Source organism: Mustela putorius, unplaced genomic scaffold (genome assembly GCF_011764305.1).
Source record: "Mustela putorius furo isolate JIRA1106 unplaced genomic scaffold, ASM1176430v1.1 tig00003870_pilon_pilon_pilon, whole genome shotgun sequence".
NCBI classification, from domain to species: Eukaryota; Metazoa; Chordata; class Mammalia; order Carnivora; family Mustelidae; genus Mustela; species Mustela putorius.
Window position 1 is genome coordinate 1734254 of NW_025422022.1, and position 23025 is coordinate 1757278.

The 23025-nt window shown below is 41.4% G+C and overlaps 2 protein-coding genes across 7 annotated transcripts in view; one reads left to right on the forward strand and one right to left on the reverse strand.

The window, feature by feature from the left end:
• The window catches only part of CUNH6orf201 (chromosome unknown C6orf201 homolog), a 37221-nt gene extending 21933 nt beyond the window's left edge, over nt 1-15288 (forward strand). The window contains exons 4-6 of one of the 3 annotated variants that reach the window (XR_199518.3): nt 4490-4575; nt 5098-5288; nt 15049-15288. Coding sequence is in view for 2 of the 3 variants with exons in the window: in XM_004753642.3 (XP_004753699.1) it covers nt 4490-4573 (84 nt within the window). In the remaining variant the exon portion in view is untranslated. Of the gene's footprint in view, nt 1-4489; nt 4595-5097; nt 6404-15048 lie in introns of those variants that run through there. The other 2 variants (XM_004753642.3, XM_013056786.2) reach the window with 2 other exon arrangements.
• On the reverse strand, nt 65-20858 carry ECI2 (enoyl-CoA delta isomerase 2). Of its 4 annotated transcripts, XM_045066982.1 has the most exons (11): nt 20747-20827; nt 20449-20501; nt 17674-17828; nt 15703-15801; nt 15282-15470; nt 13358-13427; nt 7604-7706; nt 6452-6572; nt 2700-2789; nt 987-1130; nt 65-317 (listed from the first exon to the last, which is right to left on the reverse strand). In XM_045066982.1, the coding sequence occupies exons 1-11, from the start codon at nt 20800-20802 to the stop codon at nt 162-164; spliced, it is 1236 nt and encodes a 411-aa protein (XP_044922917.1). In that variant the 5' UTR covers nt 20803-20827; the 3' UTR covers nt 65-161. The 4 variants fall into 4 exon arrangements, with proteins under 4 accessions (XP_044922917.1, XP_004753695.1, XP_044922918.1 ...); XM_004753638.3 differs by lacking the exon at nt 20449-20501 and having other exon boundaries at nt 17674-17827; nt 20747-20858; XM_045066983.1 differs by lacking the exon at nt 20449-20501 and having other exon boundaries at nt 17674-17918; nt 20747-20830.
• Between the last annotated feature and the right edge of the window lie 2167 nt (nt 20859-23025).

Here is a 23025-nt window from a genome sequence, read left to right on the forward strand (position 1 = left end):
TGGTACATAACTCGTTTGTCATCAGGGCTCTAGTGAACTATGATAATCATAAATGATATGTTAGTGCAGAGAAAAGGCACAGTTTATTAGTTCAAGTATTAAAAATCAGAAATGACAGCACATCCCTTCCTTTGAAACGCATAACACTGCTGTAACAGGCATCACAGCTTGGCTTTTTGGGAGAAGAAGTTCATGATGGCATTCATGCACTCGCTCGACAGCCATCTTTCCTGGAGGATGCTGCTTTCTTTGGCGTTAACAGCGTGCAGCTTTTCTTTCTCCTGACTTCTGATGATCTGCTTTGAAATACGCAAGGCCTGAAAACACAAAACCAACAGTAAGGCTAAGGGGCATTCTAGAGGGAGTGGAGTTTATTCTAGAATGCTGAATTGTGTTTCTCCATGGCTCATGGAATCCTGTCCTGCCTTCAGATGTATGTGTAACATAGGACAGTGCTTCTCGAACTGTAATGTGTGTGCGAACCGTCTTGGTAGATGTGGGAGAGGACTTGAGATCACACATTTCTAAAAAGCCTCAGAGAGACACTAAAGCTTCTGATTCCAGGACCACATTTTCAGCAGAATGAATGTAAGAGCAGTCAGTCACGAGTCATCACATATAAAAACCAAAGTGCTACACAGGAAGAATATCCTAAAAGTCAACCTGATAAGGCTTCGCTACTGGATTCAAGAAGAAAAGTGCTCGACAAATACCGCCCATCCTCCTCCTCAAAGTTATCTCCAGAAAGAACTGTCCCTCTGCCTTCATACGGATCATCGCACTAAAATGCCTCCTTGAGAAGTTTTTTTTTTTAAAAATCAGCATTTCTAACATCATTATGGTTATTTTTAATCTCAAATTTAGATGTGCTTAAAGCCAACCAAGTTATATCTTGTTTTTTAAAATGCTTATTCTCTTAAGGCAAATAAACAATTTCCATGGTTTCTACTAGGAGAAAAAACGAAAAACCGAAAGACAACACTAACATTCTGGGGGAGCTTTGAATATGCTTTCAGCCTGGTCCAAACTTCTTTCTGAAAGGTGCTATCAGGAAAAACTTCAGTAACAAGTCCTTGAGCATAGGCTTCTCCAGCAGTTAACTTTTTCCCAAAAATGAGCATCTCTGCTGCCTGAAACAAAAGCGAGATTAAGACATTAACTTAATGAAACACAGGTCAGTTAACCTCAGAACTAACCCCTGAACTAAACCACTTTGAGGAGACAGATGGCAGTTCTTTTATTGTCTTTTGAGGCTGCCAGTATTTCTTAAGGGGGAAACTGAAGACCTAGATAGGCAATGCTTAACAAACTGTGCTGAGAGCATCTCAGGCTCTCTGGAAGGTTTGCGAGTATTTTTGCTTCTGTATGTCTGTGCTGAGAAGGCAAGATCAGAGAGCTCAGGGCAGAAAGGACCTGAAGTAGATGCTGATCCTTTAACCCACACAGCTAGAATTTTCCGTTTTATATACTACGAACAATTATAAAAGAAAAAAGAACTTTAAAAAGAAAAAAAAAAGAAAAGAAAATCCAGGTCACAGTGAATGCCAACCAAACTTTCAAACTTCCCTTCCTTGGAATCTCTACGCAGTGGTCCAACTCTGACACTTTTCTTTACCTGCCTAGGTACTATGAATTAGTTCACCTGATCAAAGAAAAGGGAAGAAGGACTAATACTCGGTTTCTAACAAAACAGAGGTCACCAAGCGGATATCCTCTGTATTTCCAGTAGTGCTTTCGGAAAAATATTATTTCATAGTCAAATGCCCTAAGCCTTGGAGTTGGCTCTGCACAACTTTTCAAAGTTAAAATCTGTCATAAAGACTCAGGACACGTGATGGAATAATGAGCTTTAGAAAACTATATATTTGCAGCGAAAACCCGGCAGTCAATGAAAACAGGCTCCATTCCAACCCCACCCCATTCGGAGCTCCAAGAATTGGCTAAGCCTTCCCTATCCTTGGCTCTTTGCTGTTGGGTCTCATCATGCACAGAGCCTGGAACCTGGGCTTCCAGAGACATGGGGACAGACCTGCACAGCCACGGAACCATTCTGGAAGCCTGAACACATAGCTAAACCTACTGATGTGGAGGCTGCTATGACTGGGAGCAGCTCTGGAAGGCGTAAACCCCCGTGAGGACAGCTTCCAGGGGACGCTGCTCATCTACACAGATATCAAGTGTGACCCCAAGCTGGCACAGCCCTGGTCCTCTAATGACTTGATGCCACACAGCAGTGGAGGACGAGGCACCGGGCACCCAGGGGCAAAAGCAGATCCTAGTCCTGGGAGTTGGGGAGAGTTTCTAATTTTCCCTCATATCAGACATTTCCCATAGCTTATTTGCTCTTCTATATTTGAAACTTTTAGAGTTGAGGAGCAAATAACTCACTTTTCTTCTGTCTAGATTATCAAGAGAAAGAAAAGAGTATAGAATTACTTTTTGAACAGAGGTTACTTTTTAAAAAAGATTTATTTATTTATTTGAGAGAGAGAGAGTGTAAGTGGGGGTAGGGCACAGGGAGAGAGAGAATCCTCAAGCAGATGCCTGCTGAGCGCGGAACCTGACACGGTACCTGATCCCAGGACCCTGAGATCGTGACCCGAGCCGAAATCAAGAGTCAGATGCTTAACCAACTGAACCACCCAGGCGCCCTCAGAGGTTACTTATTACAACTTATTTTGAAGGTTTCCAAGAGTTACCTTGGCTGGGCCCATTATCTTCGGAAAAGTGTAAGAGGAACAACCTTCTGGAGTTTGGCCAAGGTGACTAAAAGGAGTGTGAAATGTTGCCTATTTGGAGAAAAAAGAAAAGAAAGACAATTATTTTTTCATGTGATTTTTAAAAATCACTATTTGTATATATCCTCACGATACTAAATTGAGGAAGTTCTGTTTAAATTAGGGTTGCTGTGGTATTATCGAACACAAAGTTCACTCTTAGATATGCAGCTTGGTGAGTTTTAGGAAAGGTACATGGTGACGTAGCCACCACCATGTCAAGATGTAGAATTCTCTCCATCACCCCAAAGGGCATCTTGTGTCCTCTGGAGTCAATCCATTCCTGACACTCCAACACCACCACTGCATCTGTTTTCTGTCCCTTGTTTTGCCTTCTCTAGAATTTAATATAAATGGAATCATGCATTCTGTAGCCATTGGTTCTTAGCATAAGACTTTTTGGGAGTCACCACGCTACTGTACGGGTGGCTCGTTCCTTGTCATTTTGGAGTAGAATTCCATCGTATGGACACCGCGGTTCCTGTATCCACTCACCAGCTGAAGCCACTGGTGTTACTTCCAGTATTTTGGCTATGATGAATAAGACTGTTAATGAAAACTTGTACACAGATCTCTGCATGAACATGTTTTCAGTTCTCTTGGGTAAATACATAGGGGTGGAACTGCTGGGATGTGTGGTAAACTGTGGTCTAAGACCAACAAAAGAATTTCCAGCGTGGTGTACCATGTATCACTCCCCCAGTAGTGAATGATTCCAGTTGCTCCACATCCTTGCTAAACCTCTTTGCCCATTATTTTTAAGTTAATAAGTTATCTTTCTTAGTGACTTGTGGTTCTTTACATATTCTGATTGTAATAGGTTCTTCATAGGGTCTTTTCATATGTTTTAAGGAGCCATTTATATTTTACTTTTTGTGAGCTATGTATCCCTGTCCATTGCCCATTTTTACATCAAGTTGTTGATCACTTTATCAAATGTATTTTTAAAAAATATATTACAGAGATTAGTTTGATAGTATCACCTGGAAAATAGTTTCGTCAGTCTGTCATTTGTCTTGATTTTACCTCAGAGAGGTTTTATTGAATTGCTTTAAACACAAGAATCTATTTAATTGCTTTAAATACGAGAATCTATTTCAATACTGGTTATTTAGACCATAGAGTCATCTTTAGTTTTTGTTTTAAAGTAGATTGCAAGCCCAGCATGGAGCCCAGTGAGGGGCCTGAACTCGTAACCCTGAGATTAAGACCAAAGCTGAGATCAAGAGTTGGATAATTAGCTGACTGAGCTACCCAGGCCCCCCTTGTTTTTCTTTTTTTAAAGATTTATTCACCTATTTTTTGGAGGGGAGGGGGGCAGAGGGAGAGACTCTCAAGCAGACTCCCTGTGAGCATGGAGCCTGACACAGGGATGGATCTCATGACCCCAAGATCGTAACCTAAGTTGAAACCAAGAGTCAGAAACTCAACCGACTGCACCACCTAGATGCCCCCTGTCCCCTTTTTTTAATTTAAGAAATATTTTTGTGTATTTCTTGATGAATGAGAAGTCCTTATGAAAGGAAATCAATTTATAATTGGCAATATGTATGCAGAACATTTCGACTCATATCCCATAATCAGATATGGCTCTCTTTCTTAATGAATATTGTTAGAAGACATAAATATATAATATATGCAGCATATAAGTAAAAATGAAAATATCAAATAAAAAGTTACTAACGTCACTTATCACTCCCTCCCCCCAAAAGCAAGCTTATTCAAGAAGATGTACTGAGAAGTCACAGCCTAAGGAGTATAAGAGGAAAGTGAAAGAAAACGTCAACCGCAGCTAAAGGTATGTGCAGAACTGACAGTAAGCAGCATTTAGCTTCTTTTCAGAAAGAGAGCAGTAAATGTAATTAAGGGTCAGGCTCTGGCATCTCACTGACTGGTGACTTATGTGTGCATAAGTGAGTACGCATCATGTGCATCAACAGAGAGCCCAGGACGTCGTGGGCACTCAGATACTATTTTTATGATTTCTACCCTTTTATTACCTCATAGGGGAAATGTATGATTTGCCAACAAAGAAGCTAATGGGCATTGTTAACTCTTGCCTCTTGCTCATAATAAAGAATAATCTGGTTTTAAGAGTGTTAATCCCACATTTAATATGGTATTTGTTTAAGAAGCCAATAATGGTAAATCCTATAAAATGCATTCCTCTCCACAGGTTCTTTCTTCTGTGTCTCTGATTTTAAATTGAACCTTCTTTTAATTCAATTGGTCAGCAGTGATCTCTATTTGTCAAATATTTTACTCTGGGCCAAATGTTTTAGCACTGAAAATATCTACATATGTTTTCTTTCTATTTCAGTTCCATTCTGTATCATAGGACCACAGTCCTAGATAACTTGAAAAGATGATGGATGTGACAGTCATTTTAAATTCTGAGGAAGAATCTGGAGAATATTTAAACAGGATGATGTATCTGCCTTCTAAGTACTGAAGAATGAGATCCTTAAGTTCAGGTCAGGACCTCCTGACCTCACCCCTGGACAAGACCAGGTGATCAATCAGTCCTCTAACATATATGATGTGACCACAGCCTATTGATTTCTGCCTTTCAGCAAAATCTTCTACCTATGAAGGTTAGGCAGCCTAGCACCTAGATTCTCAGTTGTTATTTTCATGGGACAATTATTAAAAACAATTAGGTCTGACAAGATGCCCAATCCAATCAAACTGAAACCAGTGGGGGGGGGGGGAGATGAATTCAAGAGATAAAGATCTTAAAATATGGTCATGTCTATCAGAGAAAACACCTTCAGACAAAACTAGGCATTTCTTCAGTGGTAAAAACCAAATGTTTCCCATAAGGTTGTAGAGCAGGAAACTGTACTTCTGCATAAACAAAAATTACTCTAAGAATCGATAACCCTAAAAGTGGTTATTAGTTCTACAGTAAAGCTCTAAGATACATGGTCATCACATCTTTGTTTATAATGACAGAATGGGAGAGATCCTAGGGTTCAGCAGTCAGGGACTGGTTATGTCTAAGTGGTAAGCTAAGAAGTGATTTTTAACTTAGCCCTTCGTGCTTTTCCAGATCTTTCAAAATTTTATCTTCTACTATGATATACGTTAATACTATAGTTAGAACAGAAATTAAAATCAATGCAATTCAGTGGTGAACACAACACTAAACCGTTTAGGTAAGTAACTTGAGCTTTCATTTACTTATCTGCAAAGAAGGGAGTGAGGGTAGATAGTCCTTTTAAACCCCTTCTTATTCAAAAATTCTACTATTCTAAAATTCTAAACCCCGCAATTTGTTTACAAGGAAAAAGGTATCAAATTATCCACTTGCAAAACATGCAAAAATACTGTCTCCCCCTGATCCCACCAATAGCCAGCTTTCAAGATCTCCTATTTTAAATTAATTGGAAAATCAAAAGTTGAGGAACTGTTACATAATCTGATTAGAATATAGAACCAAAATAGTTGGAACAGTGTTCACAACAATACTGGTGTTTAGGAAAACCAAAGTTAGTAATGAAGGATAAATAAAACAATTCAAATTAAACTAAGAGTAATTCTTTGGGAAAAAGCACAATTTAGTCCATTCTACTATATCATGTAATACATCTACTAACAGCCAACAATAAAAGAGAATTCAGAGGACCTCATTTTTACTGTATGACTTTCTATGTTGCTGGGAGCTCGCTCACCCTGTCGGTCGCGTACACAAGATCAAATAGCCCGAGAACGGTGACGGAGATTCCCACAGCTGGACCGTTGACCACGGCAACCAGAGGCTTAGGAAAATCTATGAAAGAGCCTACAAAATTCCTACAGAAATGGAAACACAAAAGCATCGTTAAATGAGCTGGAGGGGATTATGCTAAGTGGAATAAGTCGAGCAACAAAAGACAATTATCCTATGGTTTCACTCATATGTGGAACATAAGGAATAGAACAGAGGACCATAGAGGAAGGGAGGGAAAACTGAATGAGAAGAAATCAGAGAGGGAGACACACCATGAGGGACTCTGGACCCTGGGAACCAAACTGAGGGTTACAGAAGGGAGGGGGTGGGAGGTTGAGGTAACCAGGTGATGGGTACTAAGGAGGGCACGTGTGGTGATGAGCACTGGGTGTTAGACGCAACTAATGAATTGTTAAACACTACATCAAAAACTAATGATGTACTGTATGCTGGCTAACTGAACATAGTAATGATAATAAACAATGTCCCAACGCAGCATGACTGAAGTACAGTAAGGAAGACAGCACGAGTCTGAAATGAACTCTGGCCAGCCTGGACACCCATCTAGATGGCATTTGATGGAAACTCATAGACTGAGTCCTCTATGCTTGACCTTGGTTCAGCCTCAGCCAGGTCAGGGCTGTAGGTCAGCTGCAGACTTGGAGATCGGGATGGCTGGCTAAGCGTATGTTGCAGTATTATAGCTTATGGGAATCAGGAACCCGGTAGGGATACATGAGTTAAGAGAGGCCTTCATGTCCTCTGTGCTGAGGACTTCACATGTCCCATTACCAGCAATCATGGCAATCATGCATTTTTCTAGCTGGATGAGAATCCCCCTGCTTCACTATGAGAGAACTTTTTTTTACAACTGTAGTTAACTTTTATGCTTTCTAATTGAACCTCACGTAGAGCAGCAGGATGAATGGGAAACAGTAGTTAAGGTGGTAAAATAAGTGCCCACAACTGATAGAGGCGGTCTGGAGAAATGCGCTTGTCCAAGTCGCATTAATGACACTGACACAAAGAAGCATTTATCTTACTTCTGCTGGCCTAAATGCCACTTTGATGAATATGAACAAGTCCGCTGGGATCAGACAAGTATCACTCTTACCTCAGTAAAATGGCACTATTTTTAGCTTTCGCCTCTACTCCTTCAGGAGGAATATTAGTGAAATTAGTCAGGTCATTTCCACTAGAGTAATAATCTCCATTTCCTGTAAATGAAATCAACAGATTCACCATTCATTCATTCTGTAATTACTGAGTATCTGCCATGTGCTGGGTTCTACAGCAAGCACTGCAAACACACTTGTGAACCAGCCATGGCTCTTGCCCTAATTTACAGACAGGTGAGTAAGCTGGACATTGATCTAGAAACATACAAACAAATGTAGATAATACAACTCTGATACAATGGGAAAATACTCAATGATGATATGAGAGAGTCTAACAGAGGATCTGTTTTAACCTGAAGGTTTAAGGAGGGGTGTTTCTAAGGAAGGAAAAACTGAACTGAGATCTGAAGGACAGGCAAGGTTGGCTAGAAGGAGGGTAGGAAGAATTCATGCAGAGGGAACAGCATGTGCAAAGGTCCTGTGAAAAGCTAATTCTGGCCACTGTACCAGAGTAGAAAAAGCCAGAGGGGAAGCTGGTGTAGGAGGAGGACGGGCAGCATGGACCATTCGGGGCTTTGCTGCTCCATTAAGACTTTTTGACACCACTGAAGGTGTTCTGTGATAAAGCATAATTTACAGACAAGAACACCAATTTTAAACATTCAGTTCAGTGATTTTTAATGATGGCAAATACCTGCACAATCACCATCTGAAACAAGAGGTAAGACCTTTCTACCCTCCCAGAAAGTTCCCTTAAGCTCCTTCCCAGCCATCCCACCCCACCCTGCCCTGACGCAACCACTTTCTGACTTCAATCACTGGAGAATATTTTTGCCTATTTTAGAAATTTTATAAGAGGAATTCTATATGGACTCTTGCGTCTGTGTACTCTTTGCTGAACTGTGTCTTAAAGATTCACCTATGTTCTCGAATCAGTTCTCCATTCCTTTATATTGCTGAGTAGTAGTTCACCGTATGTCCAGTCAACACTTTGTTCATTCATCTGTTGGTGGACATGAGTTGTTTTTGGCTCCTGTGAACTAGATTACAAATCATTCAGTGGATACCTGTTCAATTTAGCTGAACTAATTGCTTAGGAGTGGACTGATAGGTCACTGAGCTGGCAGTTTTATTCCATAAAAAGCTGCCAGTTTCTGAAGCAATCTCATCTTAGAAATGTGGAGAGGTCCCAGTTGCTCGGAATCATCACCAACATTTCATGTCTGTCTATCTTTTAGATTTTAGTCATTCTACTGGGTGAAATATTTCACTGATTTTAATTTCCATTTCTCTGAAGGCTAATGATATTGAGCACCTTTTCATGTATTTATTGGCAATCTGTGTTATCTTCTTTTATGAGGTGTCCAAGTCCTTTATCTCATTTTTAAATCTGGTTGTTAATTGTTTTTTTTAAAAGATTTTATTTATCTACTTGACAGAGATCACAAGTGAGCAGAGAGGCAAGCAGAGAGAGAGAGAGAGGAGGAAGCAGGCTCCCCGCTGAGCAGAGAGCCCGATGCAGGGCTCGATCCCAGGACCCTGAAATCATGACCTGAGCTGAAGGCAGAGGCTTAACCCACTGAGCCACCCAGGCGCCCCGGTTGTTAATTGTTAATTTCTAACGAGTTCTTTATATAGTCTGGGTAATAATCCTTACTCCAATTTATGTAGAGCAAACAGTCCCCTACCCCAGCCTGTAGTACCTGTATATTCATTTTCTTACTATTGTCTTTGATAAGCAGATATTTTAAATTCTGATGAAGTCCAAGTTGTATATAGTTTCTTTTATGGCTAATGCTTTCTGCATCCTGTCCAAGAAATCTCTGCCGTAGTCAAGGTCACAAAGAGATTGCTTTCTTCTAGAAGCTTTATGTTTCTGGGTTTTATGCTTACATAACTTTTTTTTTTTTTTTTTTTTAAAGATTTTATTTATTTATTTGACAGAGAGAGATCACAAGCAGGCAGAGAGGCAGGCAGAGAGAGAGGAGGAAGCAGGCTCCCTGCTGAGCAGAGAGCCCGATGCGGGACTCGATCCCAGGACCCTGAGATCGTGACCCGAGCCAAAGGCAGCGGCTTAACCCACTGAGCCACCCAGGCGCCCGCTTACATAACTTTTAAACTAGATTTTGTATAGGGTGTAAGATGGGGTTGAAGTTCATTTTTCCCCATATGGTTATTTAGTTGCTCTGGCATCATTTGTCAAAAGATTTTTCTCTTTCCACTGAATTGTCTTGGTACCACTGAAGTTTTAACTGGGGGAGGAATAAGATCTTTATTTGGAAGAAGATTCTATTGGATCTGTGAGACTGGACAAGGCACGGGAGAGAGGAGGACAAAAGAGAATCATAAGGATGAGATAGGGACTGTTTCAGTTCAGACAAGAGTCCCTGGTAGCTTGGACTAGTGCAGAGGACAGAGAGCGACGGGCTACTGATGAAAGGAAATGGGATTAGACTGGTTGGAGGAGGTGAGAGAGGGACAAGGTCAATCATGAATGTCTGTGCAATGAATGGTCTACATAACAGGGCCAATGTGGAGCCACCCACTGTGATCTGGAACACTGAGAAAGCTCCAGAAAGAAAGACGTGGGGGGCGACACCTATGAGGAAATGCCAGGTGGAAATACTGGACGGGAGCCCTGGTGAGTATCTTGACCCAAGAGATACCAAGGGGGGAAGCACCAGCATATGGACTTTTGTTGGAGAGAGGGCATGGACGCAGAGTCCGGGGAGAAGAAGAGAAGAGAAGAGTGCCTAGAACTAAGCTTTCAGGAACCCTCCCTTCTGATGACCACACAGAGGATGAACCTGCAAAGGAGATGAGAGACAGCCGACTGGAGGGCAGACCTAGGGAAGCCTAGGGAAGACAGAGGTTTAAGAAGGGGGAGAAGATAGAGGAAGGCTGAAAAATGGCCCTGGATTTAATGATACAAAGGTCAGAGTGGGAATCTAAGCAAAAGGTAGCAACCACACTCGAATGCGCTCAAGGGCAAGTTTCAAAAGAAAAATTCAGAAGATGTATTTGTTTTGTAGTTGGGCTTCAGTTATACCTGGGGAACTGAGAAACAAAGAGCTAAATTATCGGCAGTATTTTTACATAATAAATTTGTTCTTTAGTCTTTTTCTTACATTACTATCAGGAGCAAATGGTGTCATAAATAATATTTTCAATAATTTTATGAGTAATAAAGCTTCTTTTCCAAACACATTGTTATGCTGGTCTCCAATGTATATATAAAAAATTAACAGCTGAATTTTTCTGTGGACACAAAACAGAAGTGACGGATGAGAGAAGGAAAAGAAAAATGCCTGGGAGAGTTCAGGAGGCAAGAAAGAAAATCACAACCACTAAAGAATGATGGCATTAGAGGCCGTCAAAAGGACAGGCATCGCTCAAGATGCAATCAGAGTACAGGACTGAGAATAGTGAGCAAAGCAACAGAAGACAAGAGTTAAGAATTCAGAGACAATAAAAGATAAGAATCCCAGCAGACCAGACATTTCTTCTATAACTAGAATTTCTTTCAAAAAGAACAGATCAACTGAAACAACATTCAGAGATACTATCAAAGAAAACTTAAAAAAAGGCCTTACTAAAGAGTTTTAACAGGATACATATGTTCTATGCAAAAGTGATAAAGAATGGGAAAGTACCCCCTGGTCTTCTAGGGGGAATAAAAAGATCTTATAAAAACAGAATTAATGGTAGCCTCAAACTTCTCCAGGGCAACATTCTATGCGAGAAGATAATGGAACACTACTTAACAGACCATATACTCAGAAGAGAGGTCTGAGGAGCACTGGAAAATGCGTGCTCCCTTCCTCGCCTCTCATAGGGGCAACCAAGAGACACTGTCCAAGGGGAATCAGATGAGCTAGAGATATTGATGGGTACCATGCAACTGTAACAGCAATTACTAAAAGCCGGAAAAAACCCTTCCAAACCATGAGAAGTAAAGCACACGCCAAGTCCAATCCAGATCACGAAGTAAAAAATAACAGTCAAAGGAAATGTAAGTAATAAGTATATGTAAGATGCAGAACTAAAACACAACAGATTTGTCATATACATAAATCAAAACAGGTAAAGGGACCTTTACAAAAAAAAATGAAATTCAGATTGGATCAAAGAGGGAAAAAATCTAACAATGTGTTCTATGAGATGCAGACTGTAAAACGTAATTCAGAAAGACAGAAAGCTAAAAGGATGGGTAAAGGTTTGCCACGCAAGTGCAAATAGTATCAAGGCAGGTGTTAAGGCATTAATATTTGATGAGGTTGATTTCAAGGCAGAAAGCCTTAAGTGAGACAAAAGATGACCATTTTATAATAAAGGATAACTATTCACAAGTCTTTTAGTGTCAATAAGATAAAAACTTGCTTTAAAGCAATTTTTTTGACATGAAGGAAAAAGTGAAAGAAACATAATAGCAATAAATGCCTTCGCTTTTTTCAGTCTGAGATTAATTAGAAGACAAAACCAGAAGTGGGGGAATCTAACATAAATTAGAAATGTCAGTCTAACTGATATATTTTAAACTCTGTATCTTCAAAGAATGAACTTATTTTTGAATAGTTCCTGGATGATATAAAAAGTTGGCCATTTCTAGTTCTTTATTTTCAAGGTAGAGAGTTCAATATGGAGCTATAGACACAAAGCTTATACTTATACACCAAGTCCAATCCAGATCACGAAGTAAAAAATAACAGTCAAAGGAAACGTAAGTAATAAGTATATGTAAGATGCAGAACTAAAACATAACAGATTTGTCATATACATAAATCAAAACAGGTAAAGGGACCTTTACAAAAAAAAAATTAAATTCAGATTGGATCAAAGAGGGAAAAAAATCTAACAATGTGTTCTATGAGACGCAGATTGTAAAACGTAATTCAGAAAGATTTTAAAAAGTAGATTTTTAAAAAGTAAATCTAGTGGGGCACCTGGGTGGCTCAGTCAGTTAAACGTCCAACTCTTTTTTTTTAAAGATTTCATCCATTTATTTGACAGAGATCACAAGCAGTCAGAGAGGCAGGCAGAGAGAGATGAAGGGAAGCAGGCTCCCCACCAAGCAGAGAGCCTGATGTGGGGCTCGATCAGAGGACCTGGGATCATGACCTGAGGCAGAGGCTTTAACCCACTTAGCCACCCTCGTGCCCCTAAGCGTCCAACTCTTATTTCAGCTCAGGTCTCATGGTCATGAGATTAAGCCCTGTGTCAAGCTCTGTACTGGGTATGGAACCTGTTTAAGATTTGATCTTTCCCTCCTCCCCTGCCTATCCTTCCATTCCAAAATAAATAAATAGTAAATCTCATAAAACTGATCGTCTGATTATAATTAAGTGAAACCAGTTATCAGTTAACAAAAATGGAAAACCAAAAACCAACCAACAAAATAACAACAAAGAAGCCTTTCTGGGAATCTAAGAAATTAACATTATTATGTAATGCTTGGATCAAAGAGGAAATAGAAACCAAAAGCGGAGAGTATATGGAAAATAACTATAGTAAAAGCACTATTTATCAAAACTTAACTTTTCAGTGTTCTCACCTATAAAATAAGTAATCATAGGGCCTAACTTCACTGGGTTTGTTCCAAGAAAGCTTAGAAGAAATGAAAAACTTAAAATTTAAAAAATAGAATATATCAGTACTGGAAAAGACCTCACAGCTATTTACTCAATTTCCTATTTGGTTGGAAATCCCCCAAAGTAAACTTAATTATTAAGAAATTCAAGAAAATGTCTTACCTGTTAAAACGGTTATGGTAGAGTCATCCTTGCTCGCGGCTTCAAGTGCAAGCATGATTTCTTGATACATCTATGTGAAAGGGGGAGACAAGAGAAAGAAAGGAACTCTGAAAATGACCACCGTTGTGTGGGATTCACTAAAAGTCCGTCTGTAAGCCTGTCCTCTGCAAAGCGCCAACTGTGATGCACGTTGTATTTACATAACTAAAAAGGCGGCCCAATACAGCTGAAAGGATTTTCAATCCTTTTACAATTACTTGGTGTGTGTTACGTACCATGTGCTCTTGTGGATACTGGGGGATATATCCACCTTTCCCCGAAAGTGAATGAATAAGACCTAGTCTTTGAGCTTTTGCAATTAATAGAGAGGGGGAGCTCTAAACTGGGTGGAAAGTACATCATGGCAGACAGCCTGGAGGAAGCACTGATGTCTAGCATGGGTGGGATGGGAGGCAGCCAGGGGAAGATTTCCGAGAAGCAGTCTGTTAGCTGAGACCTCAAAACAGAGCGTGCATGTCCCAGGTAGTCTGGAAAGTGTTAAAGGCTGGGATTTCAAGAAATGTAATGGTAGCCAAAGACAACGGGTCCAATATTTTAAATTAGCAGCGTCTGTGAAAATCTTGGAGATGCTGTTGTTACAGTTTTTAATGCACTGGTGTCATTTCTACCTCAGATAAGACATCGGTGTGGGAGAGAATGATGAAGAGGGTTGGTATTTACAGATACACAGACACTGAAAAAAAATATGGACTTGACATAATAGACAAGTAAAGGTGAAGTTGTATTCCCTGAGGGAGGAAATGAGGAAATAACTCCATTATCATTATTATGGTTATGATGACACAGCATAACTGGGTAACTGGCCAGAGCTGGGACTATGACATGGATATATTAGGGTTTTAATTTAGGTTTTCCAGCTTATTAGTTATGTGAATTTGAGCACATTCCTACTTATTTTATCGTTAAATAGTACTAGAAGTAGGACCCTTGTGGGAATTAAAGAAATCTCTGTGTGGAAAGTGCTGACACACACTAGGCACTCTGCAAAGAGCAGCCACTATTATTATCACCACCATCATCATCACCATCACCACCACCACCATCACTACCATTTTCATTACCACCATCATCCCCATCATCATCATCATCACACAGAAATGAGGCAATGGCAATGAAGTTTTGAGGATCAAATATTTTACCAAGTCAATGGCACATATCCAACTTCATGAAATTCTTATTTAACACTATTTTAAGTGAGCAGACTCCTTCTGCTATAATATAGATGACAAACCCAATGAAAAGGATTATAGCCATGCAAATTTTACTTGCAGTTCAGCACCAAGCATCCAATTAATTACCTACATATTTTTCAAGGGGAAGGGGTAGAAGTGGTTATTTTTATTATCATTGTAGTTTGATGAAAGACTCAAAGATCAAAGGAGCTCTTGTGAGCAGCTCATCTGAAGCAGAGTTGGGTTATGCTATATTTAAAATGAAGGTATTCTTTCCTTTCTCCCTCTACTTGTATAAATAAAGGCCCATGCAACTTGAACAGTAGTCACAAGTCTAAATGAAAGGAGCAAAGTCTGGGGACAGTCTGTGTCAAACTTAGAGAACCTCTACACCTACTCTCTTATATCAATGTATGTTTCATTTCTATTAATTTAATTTATTTGTGCTTCTATCATTAGGAGAGTTGCAGTGCTTTTTTGGACACACAGAACCTACCCAAAGCCAACAAATTCTAAATAACAAATACCCAACTTGGTTGTATGAAGAAGTAGCCACCATTAATAATCTTCCTACACAAATCAAACAAGAGATCACAACAATAGCAATGATGCTGAAACATTCTAGTTGTTGAGTGAAATAGACAGAAGGAGGAAAGAAAAATAGGACAAACTCCCAGGGCAAGTCACATTACCTGTTCGGTCAATGCATTCTTTTTGGCAGGCCGGTTCAACATGATCTTTGTGATGCCGTCTTCAGAGGTCATCACCACTGTTTCGTATTCAGCTTGTTTCCTGTCAGCTTCAGGCTTCGCTTGGCTAGAGGAGTCAGACGAAGAACTCAAACCAGACACCAAATCCACATAGTTCTGCCTAGCAGTTTCCTGAGGAGGAGATGACAAATAACCTCGATCCTCAGTCAGTAAGTAAGCACTATGAGAAACTTAACCATGCTAAGAAACAGCACCTTGCAATGAAGAAAGAAGAGGGGTCTGATTCAACAGAATCCAACCAGATCTTGCAGGTTCTACCTACAATGGTTTAACAGTGAGAAGCACCCATCTTCCTCCGGGAATATAGCAAGTAAAATAAAAGCAAAGTAGCAAGTAAATGTACCTTGGGCAGACTGCCAAGTGCATTCCATGCCTCCCATTTGGCCTTATTGATCAAGTCAAACACACCTGGTTTGGGTGTATTACAAGGTCCTTCAGTGGCCTGGGAAAAGGAGAGGGGCAATTATCAGTTACGTGTCCATGCAAATTAGAGTGTCAAATATTTAAGATTTAAAATGTACAACTAGCATGAATGCGCCTTCTCCTCCCAAACACTTTCAGAAGATACATAAATTCATCTTAACTTTCCCCTTGCACTGTCTTTGATGATGCTGCTAAAAAGATACAACAGAAAAAAGACCGGAGAGACAAAATGTGCCATCAGCTATCGGTCCCTAAAATAAGTTATAAATGCCTGAATATGAAAACAAAGTCACACAAGGGGTTTGGCAAAGTACTTTTTAAAAACTCCTAATAGTTTTGTATCAATGATCCCATTTTTCACACACAGTCAAAATATTCAAGCAAACTATCTTCAAACATAACCAGCCAACAAACATTTGGAAACCATTCTGAAACCCACTCAAAAGCACAAAAATATTCCACAAATTCAGTGGTGGATTTCTGCGAACCGAACAGAGTCGAACCTGGGGTCGCAGGGATGGGAGAGTGCCTATAGAAACTTAAATGAAGGCTACGCAAAGAGGAACCATAGAAAACAACTAAATTTTACTTGTTTGAGAGTAGGTGGACTGAATGTTTTGAGATGAATATCCCATGCCGCTTATGTAGCCACCTGTAAAAACTTTAAATTCCACCATTAGCTGAAAGAGGAAAGAAGAAAAGAGGCTTTGAGAAACAAAGGCAGTGGAGGAGGCATAGATTTTCCAAAGACAAAGAGGCAAGGGTCACCCTGCAAGAAGGAGATATCTGGAGAGGGAGAGGCAACACGGTAGGCAAGCCCCACTCCCCGCACCCAGCCTGCAGTCAGGAAACAGTACTTCCCCCAGAACAGATATGTGGTAACACACAGGGAGTACTGCCCACCAGGGAAGCTCACTTAAGCTCCTGCGGTCAGAGTTTTCATCTGGGGCTCCACGGCATAGGCATGGCTGATTACGTAGCCATGAGCCCTCACTCTAAACTACTGTGAGACTCAGGCCGACAGAGACACTCCTTAGCAGGCCTGACCTTTCGAGGCTTAGGGATTACTTCCCAGAAGTTAAGCGCGAAGTCCTGGCCTCTTTCTGAGCAAAGTCAAATTCTAGGACACTAAGAGAGGCTCATACCCATCATGGGAAGAGGAACACAGATCACACACAGGAGCCCAAAACCAGCTGACTTCCCGAGGTTGTCCTTAGATCACAACTTAAAAATTTTAGTTTGAAATTTTTGTTATACAAATTTTCAAACATATAGAAGAGTAGAGTATTATAACGAATTCCAAATACTCAACCTAACTCCATAACCATCAATTTCTGGCCATAATTGTTTTGTCCATCCTTTTCTTTCTTTCCTTCCTCTTTCTTTCTTTCTTTGCTTCCTTCCTCCTTCCTTCTTTTTTCTTTTTCTTTCTTTCTCGCATTTTAGTGGCTCTCAAAGTGCCATTCTATTTCAGCCCTACATAGTTAGTGTGCATTCCTCAAGAACATCAACATTTTCTTATATCACCATGGTGTCTTTAATAAGAACTCCTAGGTATCACCTAATACTCAGTCCCCACATTTCCCCAGTGGTCTCAAAACAGTTTTTCAGTTGATTTTTTTCTAGTCAGAAGCCAAATAAGGTCTACACCTTCAGTGGTTATCTCTTTTAAGTCTCTCTGACTCCAGAGTGATCCTGGTGGGTTCCTTTTTGCTGTAACAGTACTGCAAAGACGAGCACACAAAAACTCCCATGTAGACACTCTTCAGAGGAAAGGAAGCAATACAAACCATAATACGAAAGCTGCGTTTCAGTAAAACACACGGCAGATCTATCTGAGTAGCCATCGGCTCAAAATGTCTCTAGGCTACGTCAGACATTAGGCATTTACCTGCTTATAGAGTGCATAGAGTTTGAGCTTCACTTCATTTCCTGGGTCCTCCTTCAACAGTTTCACCTGATTCATCGCATTCTCAAAATCCTTCTGACTGGCTCCCATTGCTGTTTTGCTCACGTGCAGCTGAAGTGCCGGGACCTTCAGGGAGCTGCAGACAGGCAGGCTGATTTCTAAGGGCTGCCAATCCGTATATACCAAAACGCTCTGTTTCTCCTGAAATATGTTCCCTGTACCTGACCCTGTACAACAAGATGGCTGCAAACGGTTAGTGGTGTAAGGGTCATGGTTAGTGGTGTAAGGGTCCCGGGCAGGCCGTCCCAAGATGGGCCCCTTGGGCATGAGCAGTATTTTGAGTTAAAAGCAAGCAGAGCCCAGCAGAAGCGGGAGAAGTTCTCTGACTCCCCACCTACTGCCCAAGTTTACCTTGGAAAGAAGAGCCTGTACCAGGAAGAGACCCATGAACAGAGATTCCTTTTTAGCTAAGACACTTACCTGTGTAATGGGACAATCTTTGTTTTCTCAAGATCTCCTCTCACCTTCCTGCTAGTGGGCTTCCTCTGTATTGTATCCTCGGACTCCTAACCTTTCTCCTTAGCTCAGAATAGAAGCTTCAAAATATGTCATGTAAGCCTCACGCAGCCCGTCTTTGGAATTTCACATTTATGTGGATTCCATGTGGGTATGAAACGAAATTTGATTTTCTCCCATTAATCTGTCTCTTGTCAACTGGATTCCTAATCCAGCTAGAAGGCCCTTAAAGGGCAGAATAAATTTCTTCCTTCCCAACAGTGGTTTTCAAAATGATCCCTAAAAAAAGAAATACAGAAGCTAACTGTAGCAATCTTAAAGGAAAAGGAAGCTACAATCCAGCACAGCAATTAGAGCAATTCTAATTAGATACTGATAAAAGCCAGGGGTTTGTGAATGGCCATGTCAATACTGCCACAGGCAAGAAAGTAAATGAAAGGCACTGTAAGATGGAAGTGAGCAGGAAACTGAGACTGAAGACGTCAAGTGCACAGAATTTGGTCTTTTGTGTCCTAACAGCCAGAAATCCTGTCTGCCCTTGTTGCTCCTTTGATTACAGACCCATCACCCTCACTGATTAACAAAGTATAAATTATGAACAGGTCAATTCTTTCTGTTCAGCAAAATGTGTCCCAACCTATAGGTGGAAGTGATATTGGAAAGATGCTGGGGTTCAGAGCTGATGGCCAAGAAAGAATTCTTGAGACGTCTTTGGTGCAAAAAAAAAGGTGATTTCATTAAAGCCCAGGGACAGGACCGGGGGGCAAAAAGAGCTGCACCAGGGTCATGAGGAGTGGCCCATCACACACTTACTTTCTTTTTTGTTTTTCTTTTTCTTTTTTAGATTTTTTTTTTTTTTTAATAAACATATAATGTATTTCATCACACACTTTCAAGTTGGAAAGGGGTTAGGGACAGCTTAAATCTCTAGCGAATTTTGGAAACAAGGTTTGCGGGACCTCCAAGGACCAACTATTGTTAGGAAAAGGTCATTTATTACTGTCTAATGAAACTTCAGATGTGTATCTGTGGGTCATAAGCTTGGGGGATGATTGTCAAGACGTATCTTGGGGGGTAGAGATAAAGGACATTTCCAAAGGAATTCTTATATGTTAATGTGGACTTACAGGAGCCTGGGGGCTGGGTTTAGGATTGCTTTTTGCCCTTAGCAAAGTAGTAACATTAAGGCAACTGAATTCCCAGAGGAATGTCACTTTGTCTATTTCAAGGACTCATCAATGGACTGTTAAGTAGTAAGAAAATTTAATTTTTCTTTTGCTTTTGTTTCCCACATCAGAAGGAGGAGAGACTGGGTTAAGATACAAGAAGCGTTCAAAAAGATGAGCTGTTGTGGGCATTCCAGACAAAGAGCCACTTCTTAGTAGGTGGGGGACTTATCTAGAGGAAATCTAACTGTTTTGGAAGCTAGTCTGTGAAGCTGTGCTGATAACACGTAATGACTCACCCTGAGAAGGTTAACCAGCGAGCTAGGAGCAGAGCAGAAACAGCGAGCACAACCAGGCAGAGTGTTTAGTAGGCAGAGGAAGAGAAAATTTCGGTGCACAGTATTGAGGCCACAAGCAAAAAATTGATGTTCCCAATGAAGACCCTGGCATATAAAGTTGAAGTCAGTGGGATCCAGGAGGATTAAAATAATACAGTTTTAATAATGCCCACACCCAATGTATTACTTCCTCTGCAATAATACGACTTTCAGAGCATAAAGAACCCCTAGGTTCAAACTCTGAAATACTAGTAATTCAGTAAATTAGTAATTTTGCAATTTCTAATTACTAACTGAAATAAGTAATTCAGTAAAGACTTCAATAATTTTTACATTAAATAACTGAATTAGTTTCTCTCCAAAAAGGGAAAAACTCTGCATCCTACGTGATGTATGTTAAGCTCCAAATAGAAAACGAAAGAACAAAATGTCTATCACAAAGCCTAAATGTGCAAGCTCTCACAAAATACACACAAACTCACTTATTTGAAAGTAAAGTGAGCTTTAGAAAATTACGAAGCACTACCGTTTAATACATAAAATCGGGAAAATCATTTATAATCCCACCACACACATAGTTTGTGTCCCCCGCGGGTTAACACCACAGAAGCGTTCCCCAGGAAGCAGTCTGACCCCACACGGAGGAGAACGGCCTGCGTTTCTACAGCATTCAGCAGAAAAGCCAAGCGTGCAGAGATGTTCTACCCCGTTTTAGCGAATTAGGTTGGCAACCTAGCAGCAGCCAGGGTGGAGGGCTGGGTGGCCCGAGGGGAGAGCGGAGCGCGAACGCCTGCGGAGCAGAGTGGCCGCTCAGGCCTCCCCGCGCGTGCACCGGGACCATCGCGCGCCCAGCCGAAGAGAGGGCGCGCGTTTAAGGACACCTGCCATCACTCCCTCCCTCCTTGGAAAAACCATAAAAGCACAGCGCTGCGGCTACCCGGACAAGATAAGAGACAGGGCAGCTCCCGCGCGCGGCGACCGCCTCGGCTCGCCGGGATCCCACGGGCGACCCTGGATCTCCGGCTCAGCACTTACCCCGCGACCGCTCTCCGACACCAGCACCGAATCAGTCGACCGACTACCCCCGCCATGGCTACCCGGAAAGGTGGGGCGTGGGCGGAATTCTGGGGTGGCATCTAGAACCTGGATGGCCCGGAGGCAAAGGGGCGGGGAGTGGAGCGGGACCCGATAGGTCAGGATAGGGGGCGGGGTCGGACGGGGGCGGTTCCAGGGCCAGGGGTGAAGCCGCGACCCGGAGAGGGTGGGAAAGGGAGGGGGAGGCGAGGAGAAAGGGGAAGGAGGGGCAGGAGACGGAGCGGGTCGCGTCTCGGGGGATTAAGATGGGCTGTGTGGACGCGCGCCCCCTCTGGGGCGGGAACGGGAAAAACCGAGCTTGGAGGCGCGGGCTGTCCGAGCTCCTTGGGGTGCGTTCGGAAGAGCGAAGGTGTGTCATGGGGACACAGGAACTGCCAGCTCTGGGGCGATCGCTTCCCTACGCACCTCGATGTCCCTTCAGCCCCAGGAAGGGGTTTTGCATTACGGGGGGAAAACAGTAAAGGTGTGTTTAAAACACACACACACACCCCACCGAATTTACCGCTGCCGAAGATGAAAGGTTTACAGAGCCGGTAGAGCACCTGGGGATCAGAAATGGTCTGCCCAGTAGTTTAAAACCCGTCTTTTCATGTCCATAACTGTGGATATTTTCGAGTTCGGACAAAGCATTCAAGAAAGTATTTTCTTTGGGAAAGAATCCTTAACAGTTGGGACTTTGACTGTCACCTCCCCCAGTTCAAGAACAATAAAAATCACTGGTTTAAACTGGGCTGAAAAGAAAACCACAGGTGCAAAATAGAGTCACTTATGGTAAGGCTGCAGTGTTAGCAAACTAGTTTTAATACAAAAATAAATTTCAGTTTCATATCCATTCACCCCACCCATGTAAACCTTTAACCAGTCAACAGGAAATCTATGGATAAACGCCTTCTGTTCTCTTAGAAGTGTGACCTTGCCAAAAACCAATGCGTTCTTTGCTAATAATTTCCTCCCTCCTGCTTCTCCCTTTAAAAACATTTCCTTTTCTGCAACCCAACAGAGCTCTTTTTTTTTTTCCCCCAAAGATTCTATTTATTTATTTGACAGAGAGAGATCACAAGCAGGCAGAGACGCAGGCAGAGAGAGAGAGGAGAAAGCAGGCTCCCTGCCGAGCAGAGAGCCCGATGCAGGACTCGATCCCAGGACCCTGAGATCATGACCTGAGCCGAAGGCAGCGGCTTAACCCACTGAGCCACCCAGGCGCCCCAGAGCTCTTTTCTATATGTTAGATGGCTTGCTACCTGATTCATGGGTCATTTAAAAAAGTCAGTTAGCTCTTCAAATTTACTCAGTTTAAATTTTTGTGATTTACAGTGCTCAGAGTGCAATATCCAAGTAGGCATGGGGACAGTCAGATTTTGAAACTGACACTGGAATACTTATGGGCCAGGCTAACTGTAATTCTTTCCATAATCCTGTAGGAAAAATGGTGTTGTCCCATTTTGCTGTCGTGGAAACGGGGGTCAAGAAAGATTAATTAGGTGGCTTGCACAAAGACCAGAGACTGGAATTGGTCAGATCCCTATTTCAACTCAGAGCTCAGAGTTGAAGTCCCTAGTAATTTTATTATTTCATGCTGATGGCCCGTTACTATTTGTGCCTCATCAGGCAGATCTGGGTAATAGTGCAGGTGAGGCAAGACGGAAGGCCAGGGTAGAACAATTTAGAATTATTCTAAAACTTAAGGTAGAACAAGGTAGTGACTGGTAGGCTGAGCTGTCTCAAAGACCTCGGTCCTGTCCTGGGCTGAGTTAGGTGACCCTCAAAGGTGATGGAAATACACTAGTCAGAAATTGTAGAAATACTGGGCAATTCTCTGGACTCCAGAAAAGGAAACACCTCTCAAAGAAACATTAATATTTTTAAGAAGTCCCTTAATGCTGAGCATATTTGGGTTGGGAAACACTTCATAATACAGGTGAACTCTTCTCATGTTTATGTCTACTAGATTCCACACAGAAGAGTGGAATTGTGAAATTAGCTATCTTTGCCAAAGAGTAACTTAAGCAAAGTAGAAGGAGCATTTGTCCAAGATTCATTTAACTTGTTCATTAGGGAACCAACAGTTCAAAGTTCAAAAAACCAACAGTTCAAATTTCAAAAAAAAAAAAATTGAAAAGCAAGTTTATATAGTCTGTATGAGAAAAGAATGCTGGAATAGATTGCAAAGTTATATACAAAATTCGTTAATGTCTACAGAGCAATAAAACCATAAAATC

What these genes read in the sequence shown, in the direction of transcription:
- ECI2 (XM_045066982.1), bottom strand. Translation starts at nt 20,802, where the DNA reads ATGGCGGGGGTAGTCGGTCGACTGATTCGGTGCTGGTGTCGGAGAGCG. An exon ending in TACCATAACCGTTTTAACAG is followed by an intron (nt 7,707 to 13,357) that starts GTAAGACATTTT and finishes TTTCATTTACAG; the next exon opens with GAAATGGAGATTATTACTCT. An exon ending in TTGTGTACGCGACCGACAGG is followed by an intron (nt 2,790 to 6,451) that starts GTGAGCGAGCTC and finishes TTCTCCAAATAG; the next exon opens with GCAACATTTCACACTCCTTT.